General features: G+C 35.3%; 1 protein-coding gene across 2 annotated transcripts; it reads left to right on the top strand.

Annotated features, from left to right (window-relative positions):
- The first annotated feature begins 2,263 nt into the window (after positions 1 to 2,263).
- Positions 2,264 to 14,144, top strand: LOC114278548 (protein PSK SIMULATOR 2). 2 transcript variants are annotated; one of them, XM_028220615.2, is made up of 13 exons: positions 2,264 to 2,473; positions 2,772 to 3,058; positions 7,389 to 7,714; positions 7,877 to 7,969; positions 8,061 to 8,151; positions 8,942 to 9,035; positions 10,723 to 10,820; positions 11,156 to 11,225; positions 11,714 to 11,817; positions 12,836 to 12,952; positions 13,147 to 13,223; positions 13,380 to 13,424; positions 13,514 to 14,144. In XM_028220615.2, exons 2-13 carry the CDS (start codon positions 2,816 to 2,818, stop codon positions 13,995 to 13,997), a joined length of 1,842 nt encoding a protein of 613 aa, XP_028076416.1. In that variant the 5' UTR covers positions 2,264 to 2,473; positions 2,772 to 2,815; the 3' UTR covers positions 13,998 to 14,144. The 2 variants fall into 2 exon arrangements, with proteins under 2 accessions (XP_028076416.1, XP_028076417.1); XM_028220616.2 differs by having other exon boundaries at positions 2,339 to 2,664.
- The last annotated feature ends 5,299 nt before the right edge of the window (positions 14,145 to 19,443 follow it).

Consider the following 19,443-nt stretch of genomic DNA (forward strand, 5'->3'; position numbering starts at 1 on the left):
AATCATCTTTAACTCAATATATTTGTAAATATAAAATAATATTATATGTATTAATTAGTGTACTAATTAGTGTACCAATTAATGATGTGACACAATTTAAGAGATTTTTAATATTTGTAATTTGTATAATGAGTGAGATCAAAATAATGTTATAACTAGTGTTGATATACTAATTAGTATATTAATTGGTGCATGTAGCACCATCAGTAAATATAACAATATACAAAGCAAAATTTATTGAAATTAAATTTTTATTTATTTTAACTTAACAATTGTAGAAATGCCAAAAAGAAAATAAATGTGGAAACAACGTTTATTGTGCGGCTTTAGCACCATCTAAAAAAAAATGAAAAATATTCAGTGCGTTTGGTTTGAGTTTTCTGGAGTAAGTTTTTTGAAAATTGAGTTTTTTGATTTTCGTATTCTTTCGTTTTTAGTGAATATTTTTTAAATTTTAAACATTTTTTTAGTTAGAGGTATCTAAAAAGTAAAAAAATTGTGAAAAAATATTTTAAAAAATTAATAAATACATAGAAATACAAAAAATGTACTAAATTCTTGTATTTTTTTTTTGTAATTTTGGTATTTAGTGAATTTTTAAAAGATTTTTTTTTACATTTTTTACTTTTTAGGTGTATTTATGTTAGGTGTGTTTAAAAAGTAAAAAAATTGCTTAAAATATTAAAAAAATTCAGTAAAAACAAAAAACACGAAAAATAAGAAAGTAGAATTTTCTGAAAAGTGTTTTGAAAAACTGGTAACCAAGCACAGTGATTCATATTCTTTCATTTTATTATCTCTAATTGTGCTTATAATGATGTGACAAATAATAATAACTAATCAATTATCTTCAAAATGTGATATCACTTCACATAGGAGTGAGCTACATTGTTAGGGATGGAATTAAAGGTGCAAAATTAAAAGAATGTAGTATCACTCAAAAAAATAATGCTACATTCTCTAATTTACTCTCACTAAATAACCCATAATGACGTAACATTAATGTTAAATCTCACATAATTAAATATTTAATAAATTAAAATTTAATATTTTTCAAATATTAAATTTAAAAAATGATAAATTTACTGTATTAGATCATCTCCAACGGTGAACCAAAATTTTTATTAAATTTGAGTAAAAAAAAGCCAATTTTCTCAATCTGATACCATTTGCTCTAACCGTGCATCAAAAGGGAAGTCGTCGACCGGTTGGTTGACCGATCGGTCAACCGGTAAGGTAAATTTATTTATTTATTTATTTTTACCTGTTTGAACCTTTTTGACCGATTTGAACCTACTTATTTGAAGGGGAACCGATCAACCGATTGGTCAACCGGCCGGACAATCGGTTGGTTGACCGGTTGGCCCACCTCAACAGCAACCCACAGTGAATGGTGAAATCTGGAGTCTATTCTTACTTTGATGAATTTTTTATTCCATTCTTATTTTAATACTAATTTGATGAAACCATTAAGATTCTAAAAAGTAATTTTTTCACAAAATTTTAAATCTGATGCAAAATTAGTTCACTTTTGGAAATGGTCTCAAGCACCTTTAAAAAAAAAACCAATATGGCATGTAAGGCAAACGACATTCTCCGGGTCCACATCTGCTAAGATATTTTTATAAGGCAAACCTAATCAGTAATTACATTAGAACCATAGGGACAATATTGTAAAGTGGTCATTCCAAGCCTCAACGCAGAACCGTGGGCGGGACTTCATATCCCCGCTCTCACATTCTGGAGTAATTTTTATATGTAAAACAATATCAGTAGTGTTATCTATATATTAATTAAATTATTATTATTGATGTTATTTATTATATAAATTATAAAAATCTAAAAATTTTAAAATTATACCATTTATTAATTAATATATACAGTATTATCCATACAATATGAGTGATAAAAATTTAAAAATTTTAAAATTATACCATTTATTAATTAATATATACAGAATTATCCATACAATATGAGTGGCGTGATACCTGTGATTGAATTTATAATAAAATTTATTATATTTATATTGAGTGACATATATATTTATAATTAATAAAAAATAATGTGGCGTGATATTTTATTTATGAAAAATGTTTGGGAATACTAAAAAGAGAGTATTAGGAGGAACATTAATGATATGACAGTAAAACTCGTCCACTTTCTATGCCTTATTCTTTTTTAATCATTTCTAATACATTAATACTATTAATAATGTATTTTTTACTGATCTAAATAATTGTTGTTTGTTTATATACCAAACCTTTCCCACATTCAGACGAGACTTTTATGCGAAAAACAAAACTATAGAGACAGAAGACAGAACTAGTCAAGCATTTCTGCAGATAACTTAATTACAAGCCCGTGTCGTGTGGTTAGCAATTGTGGCCATCGAATCGAGCCTCTTTCAACAAGATAAAATTCAATTCATCAGTCAATCCGATGCGTACCAGATTTGATTTGCTCACATAACGCGGTATTAGTACTATTCAATTCAATCAATCCGATCCGGTTCATTGAATCTGTTGATTTTTTTTGTTTGGTTTTAAATCTCATTTTTTCTGTCAAACTCACGCTTACAATCGTTCTCTAGTTTTAATCTTTCATAATCTCATCGTTCTCGTGCTCTGAATTCGATTTTCTACATTACTTTGTGTGATCAGAGAGGTAGCTAGATTTTCTAAACCCTGTTTGGTTACTGAGAAAGAAATGTAGTGATTTATATACATATATTGCGCAACTAAATGAATTGTTGTTGTAAAATTGTTTGTTAGGTTTAAATTGGGAGAGTGCTTGAAGTAGAATTGTTGGAAGCAAAATGGGAGGGGTGTGTGCAGGTGGGACGATGCAGCCGAAGTCAGAAGTCCGAGAGCAGAGGTCGGGGTTTTCGGGGAAGCTCAAATCGATAAGGAGTTTCACTAAGAAAAAGGAGGATCGTTATTCCTATTCCGATGTGGACGTTTTCGAGAAGAATTCACAGAGTTATGATTCCGGCGAACTTGGGTTGTCCATTTCCGGCGAACTCAAGCAGTCAACTCCTGCTAGGACAGGGCAAAGCAAGGTACTTTTCATTCTGCGCTTTGGACTTGTTTAATTGGGCGGGCTATAGCATAATGGGACTCACATTCCATTATTTTGTTGCCAGTTTTATTAATCGTATTAGATTTCAATAACCATTCTATTCAACAAAATTGATCCATTTTTTAATCCTAACAACTAGTAACGCAAAAGATACATATATAATTGAGATTATATGTTTCCGTATCTATTGCAAAACAAACGTGGACAAGAGGAAATTATGTATCTCACTAATTGAACTGGATAACCAATCCTATACTAATCTCACGGATTGTTAATCTCCTCACAATTAATCATGCTAATCAAACTGGCCCTTTTATGCCTTACTTGGAAACAATTGTTTTAGTTGTTGACTTTGATAGGTATTATGCATAAGCAATTCTAAGCATGATTGGCAGCAAAACAAAAGAACGAGGAAAGAACGCATGTTGGTTATGAACTTTGTTGTGTATTTTTGTTACTGGCCTTGCAGATCGTGAGAACAGAATGGTGGTTTCTTTTGTTTCTATGGGAAAGCAAGTTTGGGTAGGGGGGATGAAAAAAAGAAAAAGAAAGAGATAATATGAAAACGAAGATTTTAGTGGCGAAAACCTTTTTAAGTCTTGTTTGTAGGGTTAGTAGTACAAGAAAAGTGAAGATAATTAATCAATTAAGCAGTTTGAGGGCAAGAGGAGGTGAAACTGTCTGTTGATCTGGAACAGAATTGTATGAGAAAATGGAGGAGGCTCCACTTTCATGGAGTTTGATATCTAAGAAACCACGGTGCATTAACAAAACAAGGAAGATGGGAGGATAAAGGAGAGAAGCAAGAAAAACCATATAATGCGTTCGGACTATGAACTGTTGTGCATTGGGATCCCAGAAGAATGCAACTGTGCTATCTGATATTTGGGTCTTTGTCACGCCCTACTTTTTATTACACGGAGTCATTACCAAATTCTTTAACTTAATTCAATTTCAGAGATAACATGCGGAAATAAACTCATACATTCAATCCGTAGAAGTGATTAACAATACTCTCATTCGTATGCAAAGTAAATATTACATGAACTAACTTAATAAATTGCCCTTGGGCTTACATCATTAAAAGTACAAGAAGAAGGGTGTAACCCTTTACAACAATGGCATTCCGCCAACATAACTGAGGCCCCGTGGCCAACAAATAAGAAGATCCAAATCTTGTAGCACACCCTGCTAAACACCTGAAAAAGATTCAACAACGTGGGATGAACATATAGTCCAGTAGGGAACTCAACATGCTCCTTAACAATAACAACATTACAGATAGCTATGATCATGAACACCCACTCTCATACTAGAATAATAATGTGACAGTTTATACAAAATATATATATGAATATATATATGAACTTTTCTTGAAAACAATCATTTAATTCACCGCTATAAGCGATTTATTCTTCCTTTTTCCTTTCATTAACCCCCGTTCCCAATCTTTTATAACATTAACAACTACTTAGAAAAATAGATTCACTAAGCCCATTACTCTTCCATTTGCCACACATACAACAGATGTGCCTTTTCAAAACATATTTGGCATTTCAATGCAATTCCAATTATATCATAATTATCCATGCACACCTTTATAAAAAGATAACAACTCAGCTACATACATAAAATCAATCAATGAGTCAACTCGTCTCTCCAACACTGTAACAAATACAATCCACAATGTTTCCAGATACACTGAAACAATAACAAAACAACACTGCACTACTAGCTATATGCGTAGTAAGCCAAAGATACACTTCTCACCACAATCTACCAGTTTACTAGGCGCTAGCTGAAAGGGTATGGTACCTTAGATTATCAGCGCGTCAGTTCTCCAGGCGCTAGCTGGAAGGGTATGATACCTCTGATTATAAGCGCTGAACAAATAAGTGTGTGGAGTCCATCCCCTATCTTCTCACACACACTGGAGTACAACCCCTCTCTTCTCCCCAACCAGTATACAAATATAATGTAATTCAGCATTTCATTACATATGATGTTCAATCAACAATGGTGTATTACATACACGGCAATTCAACACAAGCACGTCATCCTCCACCGATGACCAAGGACAAAACCTCTAGATGCATGTATATTGTACATCAATTAACAAACTCAATTATTATGAGACCACAAACCTGACAACAATATTAACATGATAGTTCAAGATACAATTCCACACGTGTGTGTTCGACACTCATGAAACAACAAACCAATTTTCATACGTATTTCCAAAATACTTTTCCCATTTTACAAAACAAGTTCCATTCCTTTTTTTGTTTTCACAAAATCAACTCCATCACTTTTGTTGTTACAAGACCAAATACATTCCGTTTATTTACAAAAACAATTCTATTGATAATAAAACCATAACTCACATTAGTCCACCACATTCATTTCAAACCATTCCAAAGCCAAAGTTAACCCCTTAGGCATTAACACCTTCACCCAACTCACATCAACAATAGAGATTTACAATATAGATTCACTAATCTCCATTTTAATTTATCAATCAAAATATGATTTAGGCCTTTTTCCTTTATCAACTACAACATGCTAATTTACACTCCAATTAGCCCAAAACAACCATTAATGACAACATAACCATTTTTCAACACCCAACCCTAGGTTCCTTTTCATGATTTCAAACAAATCCAACATGGATATGATTTTTATACAATACAAAACTACCACATGTCTATCTATAGATGAAGTATTGAAAAAGAACAAGGAGAATCCCTACCTCAAATGTAGAACTCAAGGAGAAGATGAGCAAAACTCGGAAGTGCTCCAAATCCCAAAATTCTTGGATCACAACGAAGCCCTCGACGATCAACACACTTCTTACAAAGGCCTAAGGTGAGGAAAACACTCTAGCTAGATCAATCCTAAGAGAGAAGTTAGGTTTTAGAGTGAGGTGCTCTCCAATGGAGGTTTTGAAAAAGTAAGAGAGAGAAAGGAAATCAAAAAGTGGCCAAAAAGGTGATTTCACGGACTGATATAAAGACAGGTCCGCTCGAGCGTACAAAACCCCGCTCGAGCGTCAGACACAGGTTCACGCTCGAGCGTCAAAAGATCCGCTCGAGCGCCGGATGCACTCTCCCAGAATTTTCTGCAGACGTCCAAAATGCTGAGGGAAGGAAATTCACGCTCGAGCGTCCCAAACTGCCGCTCGAGCGGAGAGGCAACAACACAAGCCCGCTCGAGCGTCAAATCGCCGCTCGAGCGGAGAGACCAAAACCTGGGCAAAAATTCAAAGCTTAAAAACACAGCCAACTTATTCCTAACTTGCCCAACACAACCCAAAACTCTAACACAAAGAGTAAGGGATAGAAATGAGGATAAGACCACAACGAATCTACGGAACCAAGTCCGGATTACAGTTAAACAACAACAGGGAATACCGGGATCGCTATAGTCTTGATTACAGGGATAGAATAAAGGTTTCGACGGTGATCAAGATGAACATCTCAAAGCTACTCACATGCTGTTCAGATGCAATGTAGTGGATTTATGTACTCTGCAAGGCTTGTCATGATGGTTGGGAGCGGGAATGCATGATTTTCCCTCCTTGCTGAGTTATTTGAGCATAAATAATTATACATTGCTGATTTAGCAAGGCATAATTTCCCACGTGTATCAAGATGATATTTCTAGCCATATAGGTGGCAAAAATGCAAAATGGTTCCCTGACATAGTTTGCATTGCTTCGACTTTGGCTTTGTTGTTAGAATGCACAGAAAAATCTGCATTGATCATGCCTCGTATGAAATTTCTGCAGGAAAACTTTACGATGTAGATGCAAAAGAAGTGAGATACGCTGATTGACCAGTTCATTAAGATCTTTAATTGCTTAAGCAATAATTAATCATAACCCACGACAAAAGGCAGATGTGGTCTATTTTCTTAAACAATAATGAATCAAGCTGCTATCAGCTTACGATGATTGACCAGTCCATATGTAGAATGTTATCATGCTCCATCAACCTTAGACAAGGGGATGGACTTCCTTCCTTGACTATTCTTTTAATGTATAAATTTGAGCAGAAATTTGTCATCATTGGTGCTAGTCATCTTTTTTCTATTGTTTTACTCTATTTCAATTGGGTATTATTGTAGGAACCCTTTTTTTTTTTTTCCTTCCTGATGTTCAGCTTCACTAGTTTTCTGTATGTTACCCAACAGTTATAATCCTTTGATACAAAACAACACCCACCCCCCCGAGGAGATATGCCAATGGGACATAATATTAAAATGAAACTTACTCTTGCATTGCAGTTTACGTTGTGTCTCTTCTTTTGTAGGTGCCTCAGATGAGCTCATTTTTGGGAAGAGCTGGAATTGTGGGCCTAGAGAGGGCAGTGGAAGTTCTAGACACACTTGGAAGCGGCATGTCAAACTTGAATTCCAACAGTGGGTTTATCTCTGGCATGGCTTCAAGGGGGAATAAAATCTCCATTTTGGCATTTGAAATTGCTAATACAGTTGCCAAAGGTGCAAATTTGGTGCAATCTCTTTCTCAAGAAAATGTCCAGTTTCTAAAAGAGGAGGTTTTACATTCAGAAGGAGTGCAGCAATTAGTTTCTAAAGACATGAAAGAGTTGCTAAGTATTGCTGCTGCTGACAAAAGGTTTCCCAGTTATTACATAAAATGCGCTTTCTTTTTCTTTTTCTTTTTTTCCCGGGTTTTTGAACAGCTTCACCCTTGCTTGACTGCCTTGTCTGCTTCATGCACTAGGGTTTGTCACAGGATTTTCATCTTTCTAAATGGTAATATGTTTGCATTTTGTAGGGAAGAATTTAATGTTTTCTCCCGTGAAGTAGTTAGGTTTGGAGATCTATGTAAAGACCCACAATGGCACAACTTGGGCCGATTTTTTTCAAAGTAAGCAAGATGCTTTTTAGTTTATATTAGTGAAACTGCTGTTGTTTTCTAATGTTGGAAAGTCATTAATGAAATATTTGTAATTTATCAGATTGGGCTCAGACCATGCAATCAATAAAACACTAAGAGAGGAGGCAGAAATGACAATGCAAGAGTTGACTAACACAGCTCAGCATACTTCTGTAAGTTCTGTTGTATTTTGGAGATGTCATACTTTACTAATGCAGATGTGCCTTGGTTCTTTGATTAGTGCCTAGTAGGGTGCTGCAATTTTTCAGTTTCGTTTTTACTCTCACACTTAAAATCTTTGGCTTTTGGGGGCAATATACTGCACAATATAGTTGTAGACTTCTGCTCTAATCTGTTTTCCTTTTATAATGTTTTGCTTTTTGCAGTCATGAATTGCCATGTTGCCATTTTATTTTCAACGTGCAGCAGTTAAGTGTTTAGGTTGCTGTAGGACTTAATATTCGCGACTTGTAGTTTGTACGTGTAACTTTGGAACTAGTGGTCTTCTTAGATTGCATATTCCAGTTCTGTGTCATTTTGTAGTTGTCAGTGTCACCCAGTTGACTCATTTTAGTGCATCTGTGTGTGCTTGTATAAAGGCACATACATAGATTATATGGTGATTCAACAATGATTTCCTAAAATTTGCCAGCAGCAGCAGACATGGTTTATTTTCTTTGTAAAATTATGCTGAATGTTTTTCATTAGCCAATAAAGATTGCTGTACTACGAGACTGCCATGCACTATGTTGTTGTATGTGAATTTGTTTTAGTTTCCAAAAGCATTCATGAAACCTTTGAAAGTGTTTTTGAAGTGAGCAAACTCATAAAATTTTGGGCGAACAATTAAAAGTTCAAGATATGTTTTTCAATACTAGAATAAGATCTAATTTCAATTTGCGGTTTTTAATAGCATTTTAGTCAGTTTGATTTACACTAAAAGGCTTGCTCCTTGATTTGTAGGAACTATATCACGAATTGAATGCTTTGGATAGATTTGAACAAGATTATCGGCGGAAGCTTGAAGAATTACAGTCCTTAAATCTCCCTCGTAAAGGTTAGAAATGGTTATTGTTTTTCTTCCAAAGTGGTCTTAGATATAAATGAATTTCAATTCTAGAGGTAAAATTGTCATATTATCTTCTTTTCATCTATAGATATATATGGTTTCCTAATAAATCAAAGACTGGATAATAACTGGGGAAAGCATTCACACACACACACACACATATATATTTCCAGGCAACCTACTAGCTACTACTTTTCTATTTTTGTTCAGCTTTCATGAACATTTTGATTTGGTTCATGTTTGTAATTGTCTTTAAGTGGATATGCTATGATATAATTTTAAATTCTCATACTAATGATTTTTTTTTTCCGCATTGGCTTTATTGTTTCTCTGCTTTTCAACATTATCATGAAATGAGGCCAGGTTTTTCTGTGGTTATTTGGTCCTGTTTTTATGAGAAATGGTTAATGTGTTCATTTTTTGGCTATATTTTGTTTGCCCATTCTAGCAATGGGATGCAAAAAGTTAAATGGTGTTATTTTTAGTTGGAGGTTGGGGATCAAAGCCTCATTTCAATTTTGAAATGCTGAATGGCATATGTCCGAATCTGTTATTTTGTGCAGAGCTTATCGTTTTAGATGGAATTGATTGTAGTTTCGTGGTTTGGTTTTACTGTAAGAACTTGTCCTATGGTGTTAGTTTATCAATAGTTTGATATATGAGGACATATACCATTTAGACTTCATGGCATGATTTAGTTATCTCATGAAGGTATAGGGCTATAATTACCAAAAATAAAAACAACATCAAATTAGTACACATTAATGTGTGTTTGGGAGAGGAAAAATTGGATATACACCTAACTTTTGGCATAATGCACATAGTGGTTTCCTTGAGACTTGAACCCATAACCTCAAGGTTATTAGGCTAAGGTTTTACCATTGAACCCATGGTCACCCCTTTATAATTACCAAAAATAAATAAAATAAAGTAAAATAAAAGGGGATTAATGGACTCTAACTATTTCTCTCATGCTATAGTTGATATTGCCGTCCACATTTTTTTTTTTTTTTTAAAACTGGTTGTGGCATTTTGTGCTATAAATATACCGTATTCGTAGTGGAGCACACTTAAAAGTTTTTGTGCATATTCAGGGTGCAAATTAGGATTTTGTTGTTTCACAAACAAGTGCAGCAAGGCCATCTTACTGTCTCTCCCAGAACTCTATGGTAGTGTTCTAATGCATATAATGAGATATTCAATTTCTAGTGGCACTGATGTGGTGTGCATGCTTGCATTATTACGGTGCATTTGTGAATAAGTGTAACCTATGTGCAAATTATAAGTTCTATGAAACTTCTGGATATCTTGTGAAAGCTTTTTTTTTAATCAAAGATGTAAATGCTCAACGACATTGTTTAATGGAAAAAACTTGTTTTTTAATTTTTTAGTTCTTTTTTTGCTATGTTGGGCGATAAGAGTTTGTCATTCAGCATACACCTTCTATTTGTAGACGTACTTCGCAGGGTTTTTTGTTTTTCTATTAACAACAATACATGTTCATTTCAATTATGTCCATCTGCTTCTCTCATTAACTGACTGTGATGAAATTCATGTATGATAATTTTCTGTGGATATTTGCAGATTTTTGATGTTGATTGTCGGCATTAGTTTTCTGATATCCAGTACAGTAAGTTGGATTCTTTTAATTAACTGGCATTTCTTGTAATTGTAGGAGAGAGTGTCATGATTTTACAAAGTGAGCTAAAAAACCAAAGAAAACTTGTGAGGAGCTTGAAAAAGAAATCTCTTTGGGCTAGGAGTTTGGAGGAGGTACATGATTGTGCATCACTTTTATTTATCAATTGGCTGAAAATGCAAAAGTATTGATGATCTTCAAGCTGGATTGGATTTCTTGATTTGTTTCTATAATTTAATCTTGAAGCAATTTTTGCTATAAATCAAGGGTCTTTTCTGTCAATAGTTGATTTAATCTTCTTTCCATCTCTGGAACTGACATTCTGCTGCCTTTCTTGATGTGGATGGCAGTGTGTAAATATGTTGGATTCTATTCGTTAATTGTTCCACAGGATATGGTGCAATGAATGCATTTCTGCTGTTTTGATGTTAACAGTCAAAACTTCTTTTAACCTATATATTTTTTGTAGGTCGTGGAGAAGCTTGTTGATATTGTTACTTTCTTACATCAAGAGATCTCAGAAGCATTTGAAGATAATGGTATGAACAACATAGTAATAAATACAAAATAATCAATATTAATTGCATGAATTGATATATTTAAATATATATATATATCAGCCATTGTCATAGTTTGCTTTTTACAGTTTTTTTTCTTGAAACAAGCCCCTTTCACCTGTTCCATCACATGCTTCCTCATTTGGTATCTCATAATTTGTAATGGCCAAATAAATGATAATTTAAAAGAGAAAATGTAGACTCATTTTATGCACCTAAACAATGACATGGGTTCATTGAATGCCCATGCACGCTAGAAGAATATTTCACTTGAGCCTCGAAATTTCGTTAAGCAAATGCAACACACCAGCAAATCTGCTATCTGTTTCCCAATTCTAATTGGTTGTACAAGACATTTACTGTTATCATTTAGCACCCAGGCCTTCAGATTGTGATTTTGTGTTCTAGTGGTCACTAAAGTGTATTTGGTATTTATATTCACTTTTCATTGTGCGGTCATTTCATGGCAGGTTTGGTTTTGGTTGGCACAGAGCGTGATAACAAACCAGAAAGACTAGGTGTAGCCGGTCTTGCGCTGCACTATGCCAACTTAATCAATCAGATAGACAACATTGTAAGTTTAACTCTTTCTTGTATTTTATTGGTAATACTTTTCATAGGGTAAATTACACTGGCTAGCCTGATCTTTGGTGAAACTACACATACTATCCCTTGTGTTTTGGAATTTACAATGACCTCTTCCACACTACTGGTTGTTTGCAAGTAACAGTGTTAATTTAGTTTGTCCAGTTATGCATGCCATTGCCCTTAGTTTTTTTGCAACATAATTTAATTTAAATATAATAATTTTTGGGCAAAGTCAATAAATACACTTTCTTCCACCACAAAACCACCACAAAAGTTAATTAAAAATTTTATATTTTTATTTATTTGTTTGATGAAGACTTGGACCAAATTTATCAAAGGGCAAAGTAGGCATTTAAATAATTTATCACATGTCATCATCATAATATGTTTATGTCACTAACGGTAGGCGGGAATTTTTTTGAAGGCTTTTTTTTAAAAAAAATTAATTTATTACGGAAGTTTTTGCATGAAAGAGTGTAATTTTCAGAACATGAGGGGCTGCAGGTGTGCCATTGATAAACCTCAGAGGTGTTGGCATAGAGCTCGTTTGAAAAGTTGACCATTTTAGGGATTATTTGGCATGATTGATATAAGTGCACTTTTTTGGGTCATATCACCTCTCTACTTTTCTGCATATCTTTACGTAAAAAGTCAAAAAGTATACTTATTCAGATCATCCCAAACAACCCTTAGTTGGCCTTTTGGCTTTTTAGTTATTTTTGCCTGGCTAAAAATTATATTTGGGAAGTTGGTTGGTTTTTTATTTATTTTTATTTTTTATTTTTTTATAGTTAATTTGATGGTTGTGAGAGAAAAAGTGAAATGGTTATGGTTTGGATATGACATTTTGTCTTATTGACTATTTTAACTTATTTTGTCATTGTTGACTGTTTTAGCCAGAAAAGCCATTGCTGAAGAGGGCCATAATTTACCCTTTTTTCATATAGATGGTGTTGCATAACCAAATTTATGTTGATTTTCAAATATAAATTCTTTTTTTTTAGGCATCTCGGCCTACCTCCCTTCCTGCTAACATGAGAGACCAACTATATCATGGGTTGCCAAACAGTGTCAAGATTGCTCTACGTTCTCGGTGCCAAACCATTGATACCAAGGAGGAGGTATGCCTTAAATAGAATAGTGTAGTTCCTGTAATGCTTTGCATGCTTGTTTCCATGGACTTCTTTAAATGATTCAATTTGTATTCTTTAAGTGTACAAATGCAATCATTTAATTTGTATTCTTTAAGTGTACAAATGCAATGTGTGTATTTACGTAATTAACTTAGGCACTTCAACTTTTGGCCTTTATGCAGCTTACAATTCCTCAAATTAAAGCTGAAATGGAAAAGACACTTCAATGGCTTGTTCCGGTGGCTACAAACACTTCCAAGTATGTTGAATGGGATTGTTTAATGAATCTGTCAGCTTTCTGCTTTGCCTATGCTTGAATTTGAAATCTATGAATATTTTCCTGCTCAAGCTTTTAGCTGCCATAATATGGTAATACATGCATTTACATCTTTTTTCCTTCTTATTTGGGCGACAGGGCTCATCAAGGTTTTGGGTGGGTTGGAGAGTGGGCGAACACCTGGTTAGTTATTCGCCTTTCTCTTACCTAGTGCATCATATTTTCTTTTTTGCCAACACTGACATTTAGCCGCACGTGTTCTTTTCTTGCAGTAATGAGTTTGGCAAGAAGGGGGACACCCATAATAACGTGATTCGCCTCCAGACGCTTCATCACGCAGATATGCACAAGACAGACCACTACATCCTTGAAATGGCAGCATGGCTTCACCGTCTAATCAGTGTTGTGAGACACAGAGATAATGGAATCTGCAGAGCTTTGCCAGTTCGATCTCCAACAGGCAAAGGACTGCATCTGCAGCCAGTGACGATGCAGCGACTCCCATCCCTGATTGATTCTCCAAAGGTCCACAGTGCCCAATTGTCACTAGAAGATAGAAATTTATTGGAAAAAGTGATGAACCGGAAAAAGTTGGGTCCTGGAATAAGCAAAAGTCAGGAATTTGGTTTGGCCAAGAAGAGAGGGAGCAAAGTTTGGGCATTGAGCAGGAGTACGGGGAACTCTCCGAGCTGGCAATCGGAGGTTCCAAAATCTTGTGTTTTGGATGTAATGGATGGGTTAGATACAATATTTTGAGAGCATTCATTAAATTTCATTATGAGCATTTTTTCTTCATTTATTTATTAAATATTTACATATGTTTATTCTCTCATTGTTGTATATACCTTTTTGCATATGGTCTTAGATTGATATATGGAATACAATTAAGATTTTGTGGACTCATAATTTGTGCACCCAGGAAAAGGAAAAAAGAAAAAAAAAATGTTGTGGTAGACCCTCACGGTCAAATAGCCAGTGGCCTGTTGTTGGAAGTGGGGATGTAAGAAAAATCAATAAAATTGGGTTGACCGGTTGAAATTTTAATTTTTGGTCTGTTTTTTATAACATATGGTATGTTTCGGTTTTAAAATTTTTTGTACCAATGTAAATCGAACTGATTGTATATTATATTTAAATATTTTTACATTATAATTTCTTGAACATTATATGAGAAGTAGCTAATGTAATATATTTTTGTAATAAAAATTAGAGAGAAAAATATTTATAGAACAATTTTCATATATTTTCTTCATTTATATTTAATGAAAAATTTTATAATCTATTATAAAATTTTCTAAAATTTCATATAAATTTCTCTCCTACGTCAAACTGACAAAATCGAACCGTAGCATATAGTCTATATCAGTTTCTTGATCATAAAAATTGAAAATATTAGTGCGGTGCTAAATATACTCTAAACACCGATCAAACCGAACTGTTTACACCCCTAGTTGTAAGACATTAATGAATGCTCATTTTGTTTTAAAAGTTTGGAATAGTTGGGTCTTTCTGGTATATAACCTTTGAAATTGAATGTAATATAAGCTTGGGGTATTGTCACGACCTGAACCCGCCCCTATGGGTTAAAGCTATAACCGGCTAGTAATCACGAGATTATCTACGGCCTGAAACTAAATAAAACAAAACTCATCAGAGTAAAGGGGCCAAACGGAAGCAAATTTAAAACTTTGTCCATAGAGTTGTGCTTATATGCACACCATAACATTCCAAACATTTATATGTTAATAACTCACATCAAAATATGTACTAACACAGAACACTGTACATACAGGATCATACAAGTTTAAGTCAGTTGAACCCAAGACTTATATACAAAAGTAGTCTAATGCTTTCGCCAGCATAACAAAACTATGAACAAAGGACAAAGGCGAAGACAGTCTCGTGAGTGAGACGTTTGGGCTAACTCCTCAACACTTTGACTGTTTCTCACAATTTCACCGCGGCTGGTTCTGGACGTCCCTTGGCTCACCTACATGAACATGAATGAGCGTGAGCGAAAACCCAGTGAATAATATCAATAACGAAGATACATAAGCAATCTTTGAAACAGTTACAGCAGACGACCTTTGGCTCGGTCACTTGTATCAATCGGTCTTCGGCCCAATCATTTATGTCAATTGGCCTTCGGCCCAATCATTTATGTCAGTTAGCCTTTGGCCCAATCATTCATGTCAATCGGCCTTCGGCCCAATCATTTATGTCAATAGGCCTTCGGCCCAATCATTTATGTCCATCGGCCTTCGGCCCAATCATTCATGTCAATCGGCCTTTAGTCCAATCATTGATATCAATCGGCCTTTAGCCCAATCATTCATGTTAATCGTTGTCCACCATTCAAATTAATGAATTTACAAAACTTACATAGAAGTAAACAATTGGACGACAACATATTTCAAATATCTTGTTAAGATATTACTCATAGTGATTGGTTGGTTGGTTTGCTCTGGAGCTCGACCCTACACATTCCATGAACACAAAAGGGTCACAAACAATTCAATTCGTTCCAAATTTACATTTTCCTCTTTAGGCTTCATTCTTATCTCTTTAACTCAATTACAATGCTCAATACATGCCTAATACTTGGAAGTGAAAGAGAATAGAAAATGAAACACAGAATGTCTTTTCAAAATTTCAGAAAACAGGGTCCCCGCTCGAGCGAACCCTTGAGGCCTGCAAAAGTACTGGATATGCCAAATTTACGCTCGATCGCGAACTCTGGCACTCGAGCAGAAGGCCTCTCTACATGGCTCCCCGCTCGAGCGTTAACTTACCAGCTCGAGCGGAAACCATGTCTGCAGAAAATACTGGAACCACGAATTTCACGCTCGAGCAGCGGGAATCAAAATTCTGGAAAATCCAGAACATGTTCTTGAGCTTCAATTCGACATTCTAACCAACATTTCTTGCATGCAATAGCTCAAACTTCAAATACACATGCACTAACATCGTATAAATCCTAATTTACAACCCAATGAAGCTCAATCTCATCATTTAATCACACGTATGCCCCAATCTACACCAAATTCACCTCCAACATAACAATTTCATGCATTCAAGCTCATGTTCTTATAAATTGTACATGCATGTGAGATATAACTCTCCTTATCAACTTAAGTGGTGCAAATGGTGATCACAAGCATGAATTCTAACCAAAATCTTACATGGATCAAATATTTTGTGGTTAAACATGCAATTTCAAAGCAATTATACACATGCATGCATACATTAACCTTCTATTCAACATTATCAACTCAATTTCATTTCAATTCTTACTCTTGATCATTAATCAACTTGAATACACCAATTATACATTAACTCATGAATTCAAAATCAATTGCTTACCTAGAAGCCCAATCTTCTCAATCTATAGCAAATTCTTGAGTTCAATCCTCCAATCTTGACAAACTTGAGCCAAACGCCCAACTCCCTTTTTTCCTCTCTCTAGCCGACCCCTTTCCCTTTTCTTAGAGTTTATAATAAGCCAAATGAAGCTAAGAAGAGAAATTGAGTGTATAAAGGTCCCTTATAAGTTCCCACTCAACACATTATTTTATTATAAAACAATTGGACACTAATTCCTTAATTAAATCAATTTAATCTAATCCGAATCAATTTCTAATTAAATTTCACCGTAGGCTCTAAAAATTACGCTAATCACAAAGGCGCAATCGATTTCAGTTTCTGTGGCCGATAGGGCCTTCAATTTAATTTCCACAGTAGATAATCAAACAGATATTCCTACGGTGAACAGATAGAACTTCAAAGCCACATATTTTCACATAATGGCACACAAAATCACATTAAACACATAATCATATTCATATTAAGGACCAATTAACACAAAACGGAACAGGGTTATCACAGTCTTCCCCCCTTTAGGAAGTTTGGTCCCTCAAACTTATTTTACCTTCATCGGGAAACAAACGTGGATAGCGTAGTCGCATTTCCTCCTCTTTTTCCTATGTAGCATCCGTCTCATAATGTTCTTTCCATTCCACTTTCACCATTGGGATGGACTTGCTTCTTAATTGTTTCACTTGCTGATCAACAATTCGTTCCGGTCATTCGGCGTATTCCATATTTTCATCAATAGCTACCCGATGATAATCAATCACATGAAACGGGTCTCGGAGGTAACCCCTCAACATCGACACATGAAACATGTTATGGATTTGTTCGAATCCCGGTGGTAAAGCAACTCTATAGGCAACTGGGCCAAGCCTTTCCAGAATCTGAAACGGCCCAATGTAACAGGGCGACAACTTGCCATTCTTTCCAAACCTGACTTGGCCTTTCATCGGAGATACACGGATGAACACATGGTCACCAACCTCATACTCAAGAGGTTTTCTCCGAACATCTGCATAATTCTTTTGTCGGTCCTGAGCTATTTTGAGCCTTTGTCGAATGATCTTGATTTTTTCAGAAGTGTCATGCACAATTTCAGGCCCAAGTAAAGCTCTATCCCCGACTTCTGTCCAACAAACAGGTGATCTACACCTTCTACCATACAAAGCCTCGTATGGTGCCATACCAATGCTGGAGTGGAAGCTGTTGTTGTATGCAAATTTTACAAGTGGCAAATAATCTTTCCAACTTCCCTAAAAATCTAAAGCACACATTTGAAGCATATCTTCCAAAGTCCGTATTGTTCGTTCTGATTGCCCATCTGTCTATGGGTGGAATGCAGTACTGAACCTTAGTTCTGTCCCCATAGCTTCCTGCAAACTTTTCCACAATCTAGATACAAATTTCGGATCTTTATCCGACACAATAGATACCGGAACTCCGTGTAAATGGACAATCTCATCAACATATATGGTAGCTAATCTATAAGCATTAAACGTAGTTCTAACAGGTAGAAAATGTGCAGATTTAGTCAGTCTATCAACTACAACCCAAATAGAATCCATACCTTGAGGAGTTCGAGGTAGGCCGACAACAAAATCCATAGTCACATGTTCCCACTTCTATTCAGGAATTAGGAGAGGTTGCAGTAGACCGCCTGATTTCTGATGTTCAGCTTTAATTTGCTGACACTGAAGACATTTGGACACATATTCTGCAATTTCCTTCTTCATTTTAGGCCACCAATAGGTTTATTTCAGATCCCAATACATTTTATTGTTACCCGGATGCATAGCAAATACGGATCTGTGGGCTTCTCTTCTTTAGTTCCGGAATGTTTGGGACACACATTCAATTTCGAAATTTCAACACTTCGTTTTCAATACTGAACTCTGCCTTCGGACTTGTCTCAAATTCATCAATCAATTTCTTGAAGAATTCATCCTCTTTCTGTTTCCGCTTGATTTCATCAATGATTGTCGGCTCGGTTGTAATAGCGGCTATCAATCCGCCCTGTTCACACATTACCACTTCAATTTCAGACCTCTCAAAATCTTGCAAGATCTCTTTCTGTTCAGTAAGCAAACAAGCCATACTCCCCGTTGATTTTCTGCTCAAGGCATCAGCAACTGTGTTAGCTTTCCCAGGGTGATACTGAATCTCTAAATCATAATCTTTTATTAATTCCAGCCATCTCCTCTGTCGCATATTCAACTCCTTCTGCGTGAAGAAGTATTTCAAACTTTTGTGATCCGTGTAGACTTCACACTTTGCCCCGTACAAATAATGCCGCCAGATTTTCAAAGCAAAAACAACTGCGGCCAATTCTAAGTCATGTGTTGGGTAGTTTTTCTCGTGCAGTCTCAACTGTCGGGAGCCATAAGCAATAGCCTTTCCGTTCTACATTAGCACACAACCCAAACCTTTATAAGATGCATCACTAAAAATTACAAAATTTTTCGTACCTGATGGTAGTGTCAAAATCGGTGCAATGGTCAATCTTGTTTTCAATTCATGAAAGGCTGATCCTCTTTCATCATTCCACTCAAAAGGTTACCCCTTGCGTGTCAGTTGGGTAAAAGGCACAGCTATTTTCGAAAAATCTTTCACAAACCTCCTGTAGTACCCAGCTAAACTCATAAAACTGCGGACTTCTGTTACATTGGTCGGTGTAGGCCAATTCACAATTGCCTCTATTTTCTGTGGGTCCATTGAAATCCCTTCCTTGTTGATCACATGCCCTAAGAAAACAACTTCATCCAACCAAAACTCATATTTCTTTAGTTTAGCAAACAATTTCCTTTCCCTAAGTATTTGCAGGACAGTTCTCAAA

This window comes from Camellia sinensis, chromosome 3 (genome assembly GCF_055761805.1).
Source record: "Camellia sinensis isolate YWXY chromosome 3, ASM5576180v1, whole genome shotgun sequence".
Taxonomy (NCBI): domain Eukaryota; kingdom Viridiplantae; phylum Streptophyta; class Magnoliopsida; order Ericales; family Theaceae; genus Camellia; species Camellia sinensis.